This window comes from Podarcis melisellensis, assembly GCF_964234715.1.
Source record: "Podarcis melisellensis genome assembly, chromosome: 10".
NCBI classification, from domain to species: domain Eukaryota; kingdom Metazoa; phylum Chordata; class Lepidosauria; order Squamata; family Lacertidae; genus Podarcis; species Podarcis melisellensis.
In genome coordinates, this window is record NC_138542.1 from 62852889 (window position 1) to 62867791 (window position 14903).

At 44.3% G+C, this 14903-nt stretch overlaps 1 protein-coding gene across 2 annotated transcripts; it reads left to right on the forward strand.

Annotated features, from left to right (window-relative positions):
- The first annotated feature begins 418 nt into the window (after window positions 1-418).
- On the forward strand, window positions 419-14888 carry PYROXD1 (pyridine nucleotide-disulphide oxidoreductase domain 1). Of its 2 annotated transcripts, none has more exons than XM_081927152.1 (12): window positions 419-957; window positions 1525-1605; window positions 2770-2889; window positions 4078-4206; window positions 5116-5189; window positions 5952-6112; window positions 7483-7583; window positions 8429-8567; window positions 9431-9543; window positions 11752-11874; window positions 12573-12710; window positions 13824-14888. In XM_081927152.1, exons 1-12 carry the CDS (start codon window positions 868-870, stop codon window positions 14070-14072), a joined length of 1518 nt encoding a protein of 505 aa, XP_081783278.1. In that variant the 5' UTR covers window positions 419-867; the 3' UTR covers window positions 14073-14888. The 2 variants fall into 2 exon arrangements, with proteins under 2 accessions (XP_081783278.1, XP_081783277.1); XM_081927151.1 differs by having other exon boundaries at window positions 426-957; window positions 5952-6124.
- The last annotated feature ends 15 nt before the right edge of the window (window positions 14889-14903 follow it).

The window sequence follows — 14903 nt, forward strand, 5'->3', positions numbered from 1 at the left end:
TTATTAACACAATGAGCCCCACGTGATTGGCAAATTCAGGGATTCACCTGTAGGCCAATCAGGTTGCAGATTCACTGCCACCTGGAGCTGGATTGGGTGGCTTCTGTGGACCAATCAGACTGCTGCATTCTGGATCCTATTGTTCTAGGACCAATCAGACTGCTGCATTTTGGATCCTATTCAACTCAGTACGTAACACATACATTACGCCCTTTAGGATTCTGGCACATTTTGCCACCATGCAACAGAAGAACCCTGAATTCATCTGACACCCCTTCTAAGTCATCTACACCAGCGTAGCGTAGTGGTTAAAGTGCCGGACTAGGACCTTGGGAGACCAGGGTTCCAATCCCCACTCAGCCATGCAACCCACTGAGTGACATTGGGACAATCGCTGCCTCTCAGCCTAACCCGGGGTTGTTGTGGGGGATTAATTGAGAACCACCAGCACCACTTTGATCTCCTTGGGAGAAAAAGGTGAGAAATCTATTGCAAAATAAAAATAAAATCTGCAGCACACAGCCTATGCTCAGAACCACCCTTTCCTCTCGGCGACAATTTTCGTATAATCTATCCAATGCAAAGCTCGGCTTCCAAAGTCAATAAATAAATCCAGTCCCTTAAATCTCCCTTTGGCTTCAAGCCATAAATCTTCTGCGCTCCTTTAGTTGTAATATAAACGCATGGCCCGTAGGGGGCAGCAGAGAGTCGTATCTGTTCTTCTGGTCACGCCTCCTCAAGTGGGAAACGCCAAACGGAGGTTTTACGAGCCTCGCGGCGACCCGTAGCCAGGCTACACCAACGAGGCGGGTGAAGAGTCGCCCAGACGAGGAGGAGGCCGGAGTCTCGCAGGGCTGAGACGCGGCTATGGCAGCCCAGTCGCCCCAGCTCGCTGCCCGGCGGAGCCGCTTCGTTGTGGTAGGAGGTGGCATTGCCGGAGTGACGTGCGCTGAGCGGGTAACGTACTGTCCCTACTCCTCCGAAGCCATATACGCGGTCTCTGCGCATGCGCCCTCTGGAGCGACGTTTGCTGAGCGGCTGAAGTAGCGTCTTCGCGTCTGTGCGCATGCGCCCTCTTGCCTTTTCTTTTCCCTTTCACGCCTTTTCCCTACGGAAACTTCCTGGTTGTTTCATAGACGTATAATGAAAAGATGGGTGTGCGGTGCGTAGCTTCCGAGGTGGCTTCCCACGGTTCCCCATTAAAAGCAACAACGCAGAAAGCAAGCATTTTAGTGTAACTTTGATTAAGCAGCAGTCAACCCATTCCCCGTCCCTAGGACAAGATCTGCCATGTTCCAATAATGCACAGCATGATTTAACATAGGCTTTTTCCTTGAACAGTAAGAAAGCTAAAAACTTCCCACTGTGTCTAAATAGGACCTCTGTTTCAGAGGTAGGATGCTAATACCAGTTACTTAGGGGAGGGGGTGTTGATGAATTTAAATAATTGTCTGTTTGGGAAAATATAGGTGTGAGTTGCTCGTTTTAAAAATAACTTCTGATATTTTCTACCCCTTTGAACAGCTGGCTACAGAGTTTCCTTCTGATGATATTTTATTAGTCACAGCATCTCCTCTTATAAAAGCAGTAACAAACTTCAAGCAGGTGAGAACAGAACTAATAACTGCTTTTGGGGATTTGGGGTAAGGTGAAGTAATCTACTCTACTGTTGTAACCCTGTTTCAGTGGCCACTGCAGGCCCAGTTTTCCTGTAGCAGTGCCCACTTTTAATACTAAGATTTAGGGCCATTCAAAGAAAGTACTTCTTTGCATGGCACATAGATGAGCTGTAGGAAATTTGCTCCCATTGGATTTTCCAGCGGCCACCATCTTGGACTGAAGGAGGAGGGCAAAGCATCATAGGGCTACAGGACAACTTTCAAAGGCAAATCCATGGAGAACAAAGTTATCATTGGCCACTAACCATGATGGCTATGTTCTCTTTCCATTGTTGGACGCAATATGCTTCTGAATAACTGTTGTTGGGAACCACAGGTGAGGAGAGCATTGTTGCACTTCGTCCTGCTTGCAGGCTTCCCATTAAGAGCTGGTCCCTGGGATAACAGGCTGCTGAATGAGATTGGCTTTAAGGATGTGTTTGTGTGTGTTCTCCGTTGCAGCTATTACTGCTGTTTGCAGGTCCCTGCAAATATCTAGGACTGGGAAAGACTGAATTCCCCCAGTTAACATGTAATCAGTAGCAGCATCCCACTGCAGTTGCAGCTGTCGGTTCAGCTGTTGGGTAGGGGTATGCGTTTTCGAACCAGACCTAAGGGAGTGTCATCTATGAAGGTTGCCTTCAGGGTTGACAAGAACCCAAGGTGTTCTTGGGTGCATTTGTGCATCAGTAGATTTTGGTTAAGGGACACGGGTGGCGCTGTGGGTTAAACCACAGAGCCTAGGCCTTGCCAATAGGAAGGTCTGTGGCTCGAATTCCCGTGACAGGGTGAGCTCTCGTTGCTTGGTCCCTGCTCCTGCCAACCTAGCAGTTTGAAAGCACGTCAAAGTGCAAGTAGATAAATAGGTACTGCTCCAGTGGGAAGGTTTCTGTGCACTGCTCTGGTTCACCAGAAGTGGCTTAGTCATGCTGGCCACATGACCCAGAAGCTGTACGCCGGCTCCCTCGGCCAGTAAAGTGAGATGAGCGCTGCAACCCCAGAGTCGGTCACGACTGGACCTAATGGTCAGGGTTCCTTTTACCTTTACTAGGTTTTGGTTAGGAAGTTGACTTGTACCTGAAGGATTTTTTTGTTTGTTCGTTTTTGACAGGTTTCCAGGACTTTAGAAGAATTTGATGTTGAAGAACAAGCAAGCAGCATCTTAGAAAAACGCTACCCTAACATTAAGGTTATTCAGTCTGGAGTAAAACAGCTGATGAGTGAAGAACATGTAAGAGGACCCTTCATCCTTTTGTCTTTTTCTGGAATGAGAAATGGCTTTCTCTTTCCAGGATGAGAGCGGAGATGTCTTGATATGAAAAATCAAGTCTCATGTTGTAGACTAGGTGACCAACACGGTCACCTCCAGATATTCCTGCACCAGTGGAGTCAGGTGATTTTAATCTACTAGGGTATGGCCCTGTCAGTAGGACTTACACATGCACTGGTTTACAACCTATAAAGATGAGATGGGAGCTGACTTTTCATTAAGCTGGTTGTGGCAGAAACTAATGCATGCACACTGGGGCAAGGCCCACCCCCGCCCCAGGCCAGGAAGTTGAGGGTGGGGTTTCCAGAGCAGGTCTTTGATGCGGTGTGAGAAACTGCTGCTGTCGGGAGCAGATATTGGCGAAGCAGTTGATATGCCAGTCAGCGCTTGTTGGATTTTAATACCCAAGTGATGCCTGAGTGAGAGGAGGGGATCCACTTTATTGCATCAAACCAGCTCTTAGGAGCCAGGAGCATAGTTGAGTGCTTTGGAGAACATTCTACACTGCCACCCAGAGGAAGGTTTTCCTATTTGTGTTCCTCTGTGTGAATTGACAGCCTAAATCTTAAGTGTTTGCTCATCCAGCTGCATTGGAAGCCGGCTAGCTTGCAGCCTTCCTACTGAAGAAGTAGCTTTGGAGGGATTGCTGGTGAACTACAAGAGGGGGAATGGTGCAAGGTATCGCAGGCAGGAAGTTCTCACTGTTCTTTCTGGAGCTCTTTGGAGAACATGTGGGAAATTTGCTTCTGGCTCTTTTTTCCTAGCTTCTCTCGTTCCATTCTCCTGTGCGCAAATGCTTCTGTTGCTTAAGCTCAACAAGCATTGAGGCCGATCTGCACAGGACAGGGGCAGTTCTTCCTTGTTTCAATGTGAAACCGCCCCATCATAGAACTGTAGAGTTGGAAGGGACCACAAGGGTCTTCTAGTTCAACCTCCTGCAATGCAGGAATCTTTTGCTCAACCTGGGGTTCGAACCCTTGACTCTGAGATTAATGTAGAGTGAGGATGGGGAAACTTGGGTCCTTCCAACTGTACAATTCTATGAGTCTTTTTTTTTTAAAAAAAAAAAAAGGATCAATGGCATGCTATACTGGACCCTTCAAAGATGTCCCTCTCTTCTTTCTTTTCCATTTTATAACATGGTTGCAGAAAATAATCACAGAAGCCGGTCAGGAGTACATCTACGAAAAACTTTGTCTGTGTGCTGGAGCAAGGCCAAAGCTGATTACTGAAAGAAACCCCTTCGTGTTGGGAATCCGCGATACAGACAGCGCAGCGGTAATGCTGTTTGTGTGCTTTCAGCACTCTCTGACGCAGACATAGATTTATGAATCTGGTGAGGTCTAAGCCAGAAATAACCGTGCAACACAAAGTGTGCCAGGGTCATTCTCCCAGAACACATAAAAAAAGAGAGGGTTTTCACTATCTTCCAAAAAGTCAAAAGGGAACACCTCTGACAGGCGTTTCTAAGCAGAGGAGTTCTGCAGCATTGCTTAATGGGACAGAAAAATTGGAAATAAATGTAAAATGTGGAAAGAAAGACAACCACAAGAGAGAGAAAAGAAGATTTTGCACATACTTGTAGCCCAGATAGATAGATAGCACTGCTTTTATTCAACTATATATATTGCCCCCAAATAGGGAGCCCCTCCCTCTTTGTTTTAACTGGTGATTAAATTTGGTTTGTTTTGGGGTCAAATGGGGTCAGCTCTGTTGCAATAACAGAGGAAGGGCCACAGTTCAATGGTAGAGTATCTACTTTGTACATAGTTTGCCCTGGGTTCAGTTCCTGGCAACTCCTGTGGGACCAGAAGAGACTGTTGTTCATAACCCAAGGTTGATGATCCTGAGCTTGGCAGGCCAATTGAGAGCCAGTGTGGTGTAGTGGTTAGGAGTGGTAGTCCACGTAATCTGGGAAACCGGGTTCGCATCTCCACTCCTCCACATGCAGCTGCTGGGTGACCTTGGGCCAGTCACACTTCTCTGAAGTCTCTCAGCCCCACTCACCTCACAGAGTGTTTGTTGTGGGGGAGGAAGGGAAAGGAGAATGTTAGCCGCTTTGAGACTCCTTAAAGGGAGTGAAAGGCAGGATATCAAATCCAAACTCAAACTCAGTTGAATCACTCAATAGATGGCAGCTTCTTATGTTACTAAAATGATCTCTCTGTCTGTCTCTGTCAAGTGCAGGAATTTCAGAAACATCTGGCAAGAGCGAAAAGAATAACCATTGTGGGAAATGGTGGCATTGCCCTGGAATTAGTGTACGTAAATCTTCCTTCTTTTGAAAAATAAGTGAAGCTAAGAGCTTTATTATTATTATTCTGCTGGGAGCTGCCCAGAGTGGCTGGGGAAACAGAGCCAGATGGGCAGGGTATAAATAATAGATTACTACTACTACTATTACTACTACTACTACTATCTTAGCTATAGATCTAATTTGTGCTACTATTGTACATCCATGCCTTTTTGGAACGCTGAATGCAGTGTGAGAACTTAACAATTTTTTTAAATTTGCCATGTTTGCACCTCACATTAAACCCTAGTTAAAATGAACTATGATTTAATGTGAAGTAGCAGTGCTGAAATCATGGCCACTTTGCTCCATCACTGTTCCTGCAAGGAAACAAGCCATGGTCTTTGGGGTGTTTTTTCACTTGTCCAAACACCGGCTTCATGGCGTATCCCTCTCCAAAACAAACCACAAGAGGAAGCCAGGGTTTCTCTTGGCTTAGAATTTTATAGTTTGTATGGAGAGAAACAAATTTGGAGGCCAGGTTTGGATGACACACCAATCCAGCCCGTGACTTATTTCCTAGCAACGTAGCAGCAGTGGAGGAGGAGCAAAATACCTGTGATTTCAGGAGCAATCACTAGCCACTGCTTGTTCATGTGAAAAATAATGACATGTAAACCAGGTTGCTTTTTAAACTTTTTTCTTTTCTTTTTTTAAAAAACCCCCACCTTAATTACAGTAATACACCAGAAACAAAATAGCTTAAAAATAATAACAAAACTCTTTTTAGGTACGAAATCAAAGGTTGCGAAGTCATCTGGGCCATCAAAGACAAAGCGATTGGGAATACTTTCTTTGATGCAGGAGCGGCTGAGTTCCTGATCCCAAAACTGAGTGCCGTGAAACCGGAGCCTCCGATCACTTGTAAAAGAACAAAATATACGACTGCAGGTGAAGTACCCGGTACTGTACAGTGGTATCTCTGGATGCAGACGGGATCCATTCTGGAGCCCCGTTTGCATCCTGAAGCGAACGCAACCCGCGTCTGTGCGTGCGCGGGTCGCAATTCACTGCTTCCGCGCGTGCACGTGACATCATTTTGAGCATCTGCACATGCGCAAGCGGCAAAACCTGGACGTAACACTTCCGGGGTCACCACTTCCAGGGTTGTTACTTCCAGGTCGCCACGGAGCGTAACCTGAAAACGCTCAACCTGAAGCACATTTAACCCGAGGTCTGACTGTAGAGCATCTCGGGCATTATAAAGTGGCTCTTGCGTGATATTGGTTTATATTGTATGAAAACTGTTGCATCGGCCCAACCATTCACACTTCAAACATTTGCAAACCGTAAGAGATGAAGTAGCGTTGTAGCTGAGTTTGTGGAGTGGGAATAGCTGCTGCAAGAACAGGGTGGGAAGTTGGGTTGCACTCGTAATAAGTGAAGGTAAAGGACCCCTGGGCAGTTAAGTCCAGTCAGAGGTGACTATGGGGTTGCAGCACTCATCTCGCTTTCAGGCCGAGGGAGCTGGCGTTTGTCCACAGACAGCTTTCTGGGTCATGTGGCCAGCATGACTAAACAAAAAGTACAGAAGGACCTGGGATTGCAGGACAAGACCTGCCAAGAAAAACAAAGAATTTATTTATGTATGCTACAACAGCGGCAAGAGTTTTGATAGCACAAGGATGGAAGAATGAGGAAATCCCAGCGAAAGAACAATGGCAAGAAAAATTGATGAGCTATGCAGAGTTGGCTAAATTGACATATAAATTGCGGGACAAGGAGAACTGTGACTTTAAGGAAGGATGGGAGCTTTTTACAAATTATCTAAAAATACAACAAAATGAACTGGACTCCTTGGCATGTTAGGTAGATAATGTAGGGATATGTACAATTTTATAACATGCAGAGAATAATATGTGCTGAGAAATCAGAGAGAGGAGCTGAGGGGAGTCTCTGGTGGGGCGGGGAGAGATGGAAGGAAGGGGGGGGGGAAATAATGTATGCGATTATACGGTTTGATAATTTGTTATGTTGAAATTGCTAATAAAAATATTTTTTTAAAAAAGAAATACAGAAGGACCTTGTACAGAAGAATGACCTTGTAAAGACCTCATCTCGGGCAATGCAGTCAGATGGGTGGCATATACATAAAATTATTATTATTATTATTATTATTATTATTATTATTATTATTATTATTATTATTTACCCTGCCCGGCTGAGGAGAGGCTGTATTGTCTTTGTACCCAGAAAATATATAGGCTGCCTGTACTTGCTCTATTGCATATGTTCTTATCTCTCTCCTCCTTGTCCCCCAGGAAGTGAGATAGAACAAAGTGCTGCAGCAAACCTGGGGGAAATCGGCAGTGCCTTAGGCCCTGACTGGCATGAAGGCTTATGTCTTAAGGGAGCAAAAGAGGTATGGCTGCTTATTCTAAGCCCCCTTCGGGTGTTCCCCTGTGCCCCATTAACCATCAGGAGCTTTATATAAAGCCCTTCTGGCAGAGGGTGTTTACAGAAATAAACTACATTACAAGTCAACATGCAGAATGTACCCCAAGTATGGGCTTCTTAACGGTTTTTAAAGAAGGGCAATCTGACCTTTGTTATAAAGATAAAATAAAATACTTTACTGATAACTCTGAAGAATGGCAACTACCAAAATCACAGGTTGGACTTTGGCAAGCTTAACTAGATTTTGCCTCTTTTTTTTGTAATTGTTATATATTGGAAATTAGTAAAACTATATTTTTAATAAAGCAATTGTGACTGGGAGGCAGTGAGACCCTGGCCCTACCGCTTCATTCCTGCTGGCTTTCTATATCTTGGGCAATTATGTCTGAAAAGGGGAGTCTGCTCTACATTCCTAGGCTGCCTCCTTGATTTAGAGACATGATCAACCAGGACTCAACGGAGATAAATTTTTCGACAGGAGCCACAGAGGAATTTATCTAGACCTCTTACTTATTTAGTACTTTCTTAAGGATTTGCAGAGTGACTTTTAGGACATAGTTTTCCTACAACTTTTAAATCCAATACGCCATGAAAGTTTTCAGAATAGGAGCTTGTAACTAATACTGTGCCAGATCACACCATAAAAAATCACTTGAAAGTTTGCAGCAAGCTGAATTGACCAGAAAGCACAGCATCAAAAACACTAATAAAATTTTGCATGAAACAAATGAGTTTGTTAAGGCTCGCACTGTAGGGGTCGCACATAACTTAAGTAGGAAAGGTGTTATGCGATTATTTGTTATTTTTCAGCTGTCCCACAAAGTTCACATTGAAAGCCTTTGCGAAGTGAAGAAGATCTATCTCCGGGAAGAGTTCCAGCAGTCAGAGAAGGTGTCTCTGGCTTTCCCCATAGTTCAGCCAGATGAGAGGAATGCAGAAATGGATGAAGGTAAACAGTGTGTCCAGAAGAGTGCAAGACTTTTTTTAAAATATATGCAACTACTGCGGCCCGTGTTTTGTTAGCCCAGAAATGGAAAACGAGTGAGGTCCCAACCAAAGAAGAATTGCAACTCAAGTTAACAAAATATGCACATATAGAATATAGAATAAGAGAACATGAATAACATACGTTTAGAGAAGATTGGAAAACGTTTATTGAATATATGGGAAATAATTGTGTACAGCTGGAAACGCTGGCAGCAGCAAGTTAAATTCAACAGTGTAAATAAGTTTTGAAGGATGCAATAATGGAATACTGAGTGGTATAGTTTTTGTAAATTATGCAAGGATTTATGATATGTAAAATGAACCCTGGAGAGAGAAGAAGGAAAGTCATTGATATCTTAAGGATGTAAAATTAATATTTTAAACAGAAAATTTAATTTAATTATATCTATCATCTATCTATCATCTACCAATCTTTCTGGAGATAATATATATATATAGAGAGAGAGAGAGAGAGTGTGCAGGACAGATTAGGGTCTTATTTGCAGAATGAAAGCATGACTTACAAACTCCTCTCCCATTTGTGCCTGGCCCCGCTGGCAGATGGGCCCCAAAAGGTTGAACAGAATAGAGCATGGCCCTCAGGGTGAAAGTGGTTCCTCATCCCGGGTGTCCAGCTGTCGCTCTCCCAAGTGTATCATCTTAAGGAGGCTCTAGGGGGCCACTAGAAGAATTATAGCTCCCCCTGCCTGCAATCCAGGGCAATCCCAGTGGAGGAACAAATGAATCTTAACACCTGGAAACTTCTGATTCTGTGCCTAATCCACATAACCTGGACTGTGTGTGTCTGAACTTCCATTCTTCCAGAGAGGTGGCCGGTGTATGTTGAGTTGACCAGCGGGAAGATATATGGCTGCGACTTCATTGTCAGTGCGACCGGGGTTGTACCAAATGTCCAACCATTCCTTGACGGCAATAATGTAAGGATTAACACTGAGAATATGAAATTGTTTTTCTATGCAAGGCTTTTAAGAATACAACAAAAAGGGCCAACCCATTTAAAGTACTATTAATATAAAATTTGGGGTGGGTAAGTCCCCTGAGATATTGAGCTGTGCAGTATGCAGTTTATGGGTACCTTAATTTGAACCGAATGAACGAAATGTTATGCAGCTTAAGAGGATCCCCATATCTTGTAGAATCTGGCTTGCTGTGTTTTCCTTTTAGTTCCATTAATAGCACCCATTTCCTAGTATGTAATATCATTGTAACGGGAATCTTTCCATACCCAAGGGCCACATTCCCTTCTGGAAAGTCATCCAAGGGCCATATGCCAGAATTGGGTTGAGCAACAGATGTAACTTTTTACTTTTGTACCATAGGGTGCGGGTGGTGCTGTGGGTTAAACCACAGAGCCTAGGACTTGCCGATCAAAAGGTCGGCGGTTCGAATCCCCGCAACGGGGTGAGCTGCCGTTCCGCGATCCCTGCTCCTGCCAACCTAGCAGTTCAAAAGCATGTCAAAGTGCAAGTAGATAAATAGGTACCACTCCAGCAGGAAGGTAAACGGCGTTTCCGTGCAGTGCTCTGGTTTGCCAGAAGCAACTTTGTCATGCTGGCCACATGACCCGGAAGCTGTACGCCAGCTCTCTCGGCCAATAGAGCGAGATGAGCGCCGCAACTCGAGTCGGTCATGACTGGACCTAATGGTCAGGGGTCCCTTTACCCTTTATCATAGGTTAGATTCTCTGCACACTTGCACACCCCATTTGTAGCCTCCATTCTGGCAAGCTAGAGGCATTATCAGAGTTGAAGGACACATTCCCGCCAGGCCAGAACACTGAAGAAGGGTATGAAATAGGGCTGGTGAGGGCTCTGGCTTGAGTAGATCATAGACTTATAGAGTTGGAAGGGACCAAGGGTCATCTAGTCCAACCCCACGCAGGACTCTTTTGCCTAATGTAGAGCTTGAAGCCACAACCCTGAGATTAAGAGTCCCATGCTCTGCCAACTGAGACCCAGAGGGCAGCATGTGGAACTTAACAAACCCCCTCATTCTGGGAGTCTGTGTTTGGGAAATCTTTGTTCGTAGCACCACCTTTAGACTCGAAGTCCTGTGTCCTTCCCGCAGTGTGGGTGCTAGTAAGCCCTGCCTCTTGTTTGTCAAACTGCGGTCTGAATATTTGGGGCAGTTAAGAGTCCTTTTTTTAAAAAAAAAAAAATTATTTAAGATAATTATTACAAAATACAAGCAAAATACTGCAAATACATACATACATATATATTTCCGATAAGCACACATATACAAAAAAGAAAAAAGGAAGAAAAGAAAAAAGGAGAAAAAGAAGAAGAAAAATTGGAAGAATTTCTTCTAAATTTATTCTACAAATATCTCAATAATAAAATTTCATTGATTGACTTCCATCGCTTACACTGCACTTCCTATATACATTTTAAGCAAAATTGTATCTGTTATTCCGTATTTCCCCCATACAATCTCATACAAATATTCTAATCAATAAGTTTTCAAAATCTTTCATAAATCTATTCTAAACACAACCAATATAAAGGTAAAGGTACCCCTGCCCGTACGGGCCAGTCTTGACAGACTCTGGGGTTGTGCGCCCATCTCACTTAAGAGGCCAGGGGCCAGCGCTGTCCGGAGACACTTCCGGGTCACGTGGCCAGCGTGACATCGCTGCTCTGGCGAGCCAGCGCAGCACACGGAAACGCCATTTACCTTCCCGCTGGTAAGCGGTCCCTATTTATCTACTTGCCACCGGAGGTGCTTTCGAACTGCTAGGTTGGCAGGCGCTGGGACCGAGCAGCGGGAGCGCACCCCGCCGCAGGGATTCGAACCGCCGACCTTTCGATCGGCAAGTCCTAGGCGCTGAGGCTTTAACCCACAGCGCCACCTGCGTCCCCTTACACTTAATCTTTGTCTCAAGAGTCCTTGATTGGAGAGGATGTGTGGCCAGAGACCTGAGATCTTTTCAAGGGCAGCAGCTCTAAGGACTGGGATACCGATAGCTAAATTGGGATGGGCCAAAGGGCGTGGCTTCTTCATAACAATACCCTTAAAAGACACATGCAAGCCCCCAACCTCAGATCTTATTAAGACCAGCAATGTTATGTTTTCCACCCACCCACTTTTTTGCAGAAATCTGCATTTACCTCTTAAATGTTTAGTTTGTTCTAGGTGAAGATGGGGGTCTGACAGTGGACAAATACATGCACACTTCTCTACCAGATATCTACGCGGCAGGGGACATCTGCACTACGTCATGGGAGCCTAGTCCGGTTTGGCAGCAAGTAAGGCAATGTAGATGGTGTAGGTGTAGGTTTAACGAAATTTCCCCATGGTAATTTAATCCCATCAGTGTATTGCCGGTATATAATTAGCCAGGGCTTTCTCCTTGTTCATGTCCTAAACACATTGTACATCTGGCAGTTCAGTTAAACGACAGAATAGAAGGGAATGCACACCTGCCTTAAGTATCAAACTTAGGGGTGGAATTGTTGGCCAAATCCACAGCTGGCCAAAGGACTTTGCCCCAGTTTGCAGAGGATACTAAATAAAGTATCTCGAGCTGCCAGAAGTCTCCAGGTGACTGTAGCAGCGATATGTTGTAGCGGCTTCTACAGCCACCTGCAGAAACTCCTGTTCTATCCGTCTGTTGTCTGCCAATCTACAATCTTCATTCATCTTCCATGTGTCCTTGGGGCTGGAAAATTGGAAGTGAAAAGGAATAGGATTATTATTTATTTGAATATCCTGGGAAAGGCATGTCGAACAGGACCACTTCAGCCAGTGATGTTTTTGTGTGTGTGGATCCCATATATAAGGGTAACTATCAATGCTTCCCATGTTTTTAGCAAGGGCTGTACCTTATAGTAGCTCTCTGATAAGCTGAGCACTTGAGATTGGGCTCTAGGAAAACATGCTCATTCTTCTAAAACGCTCGCTTGCAATCTCGGTGCATTGATTCCCATATCCATCTTTTTTCCAGATGAGGCTTTGGACCCAGGCTAGGCAGATGGGATGGTATGCTGCAAAATGTATGGCTGCTGATACTTTAGGGGAACCTACAGACATGGACTTTTGCTTTGAACTCTTTGCTCATGTGACAAAGTTTTTCAATTACAAGGTAATGAACTGTGTATAAATGACTGCAATGATTCACTGTTTTGGAATGGCTTGATTGCAAGCGATTCCATTTTAATTCTGCAGAAAGCTACCACACCTAGATTTCTCACTGCACTGATGAGTTGCACACTAACTGGCTTCCTTCCTCCCCTCCCCCCAGCATGTAGCGCACACTGTTTCAGAGTAAAATACTGGACTGCAAGATGTCCAGAGACTGCTTTCTGTCAGTACAGTATAAAGGTAAAGGTACCCCTGCTCGTACGGGCCAGTCGTGTCCGACTCTAGGGTTGTGCACTCATCTCACTTAAGAGGCCAGGAGCCAGCGCTGTCCGAAGACACTTCCAGGTCACGTGGCCAGCGTGACGAAGCTGCTCTGGCAAGCCAGCACCAGCGCAGCACACGGAAACGCCGTTTACCTTCCTGCCAGAGCAGTACCTATTTATCTACTTGCACTTTGTTGTGCTTTCGAACTGCTAGGTGGGCAGGAGCTGGGACCGAAAGACGGGAGCTCACCCCGCCGCGGAGAAGTCCTAGGCACTGAGGTTTTACCCACAGCGCCACCCGCGTCCCTCGTCAGTACAGTATATGATCCTACAAAAGGAAATCCATCCATAAGCAGCAGTGTCTGGTTAGCACTGAACTTACCATGTTTAGGAATTCATAAATGCAGAGTAGTCTCTACCAGTTATTACCCTTGAAGTGTCTTCATATAGCTTGCCTCAAAACGCTGTAATCCAGATTTTTCCATTTCCAAAATAATTGCAATTATTTACTGCAGGTATGATTGTAAATTGCCCTACTAATATCGCCTAATCTTCAATAGCAGTAGGTTTAGATTTCCATAGGTAGGCCATGATTTGTGGGTGCTGTATCACTGTCTCACTTGGGAAATATGCACAGCTCAATTCCTCGCCATAGCAAATCTCAAGAGTACATTTATGTAGCTAAAACCTAATTTCACCACATGGAGCTTCCTTTGTAAAAGATGTAGAGGCTATTCTCAAGGCAGACCCAAAGCAAATCAGTACTAGAGTAACTAGATTAAAGCAGAGGGCTCTCTTCTGCATTACTTGGACTCTCAAGACTACAACTTATTTTTTCCCCATTCCTCCAGGTGGTGCTACTGGGAAAGTACAACGCGCAAGGGTTGGGCTCAGACCATGATCTGATGCTCAGGTGCACTAAAGGGCAGGAGTACGTCAAAGTCGTCATGCAGAATGGGCGCATGCTGGGAGCAGTATTGATTGGAGAAACAGACCTAGAAGAAACCTTTGAAAACCTGATTCTCAACCAAATGGATCTGTCACGCTATGGGGAAGATCTTTTGGATCCAAGGGTAGACATAGAGGATTACTTTGACTGAACATAAAAAGTGTCTGTGACTACTTTTTTTAGAAATAAAAAGAGATAAGGTTCCCCTAGGCAGACTACACACATAAAGATAGATGACTGTAATTTCCTTAAAAAGCATGGTTGTGGGTGCTTTCAGGCTTTGCTGCTAAACATGGTCTACCAACATTCAAGCACTGAACTGTGGGGAAGTGTATTATCTAGTAAAGACTTAAGATGAGGCATTGTAACGTTCAACCGGATAAGGTTAAGCCACCTTTTGTGCAATATAAGGTTCAGTGGGGCTTACATATTGAATATTTTGTGTTTTACTTGCATCATGCAAAAGCAGTTTACATAAACAGATGTAAAATAAAAGATTCAATTATTTTCAGTTTAAAAATTATAGGCATAATTTAGCCAAAGTTTAAGCATTTTCAAATGCTTTTTTTAAAACAGCAGTGCTTATTTCTCTCTCTTTCTCCCCCCCCCAAAAAAAGGTTTGGAAATACTGAAACTTTGGATAGATTGTGACTATTTGCTTCTTTAAATTATTTTTCTAACTATGCTGGAGGCCATTTTCACTTACACACAGATGGGCTTTTTCCCCACCCCCTGGCAGGCATGAATACTGGAATACTGCAGCCAGTGATATAGAACTAAACATAGATCTGTGAGGAGGGTTCCTCAGGGTCTGCTCAGTAGAGTCCCAGGACATGTAAATGGTAAGTGAGAGAACCTGTTGATTCGTCAGCTTTCAAAATGAAATTTCAGGACTTGGGTAATGCTGGGATGACAATTTAAAATGTATTTTTATTTTGAAAAAATAAAAAACTTCCCATAACTTGAATTGCACTGTAGTGTT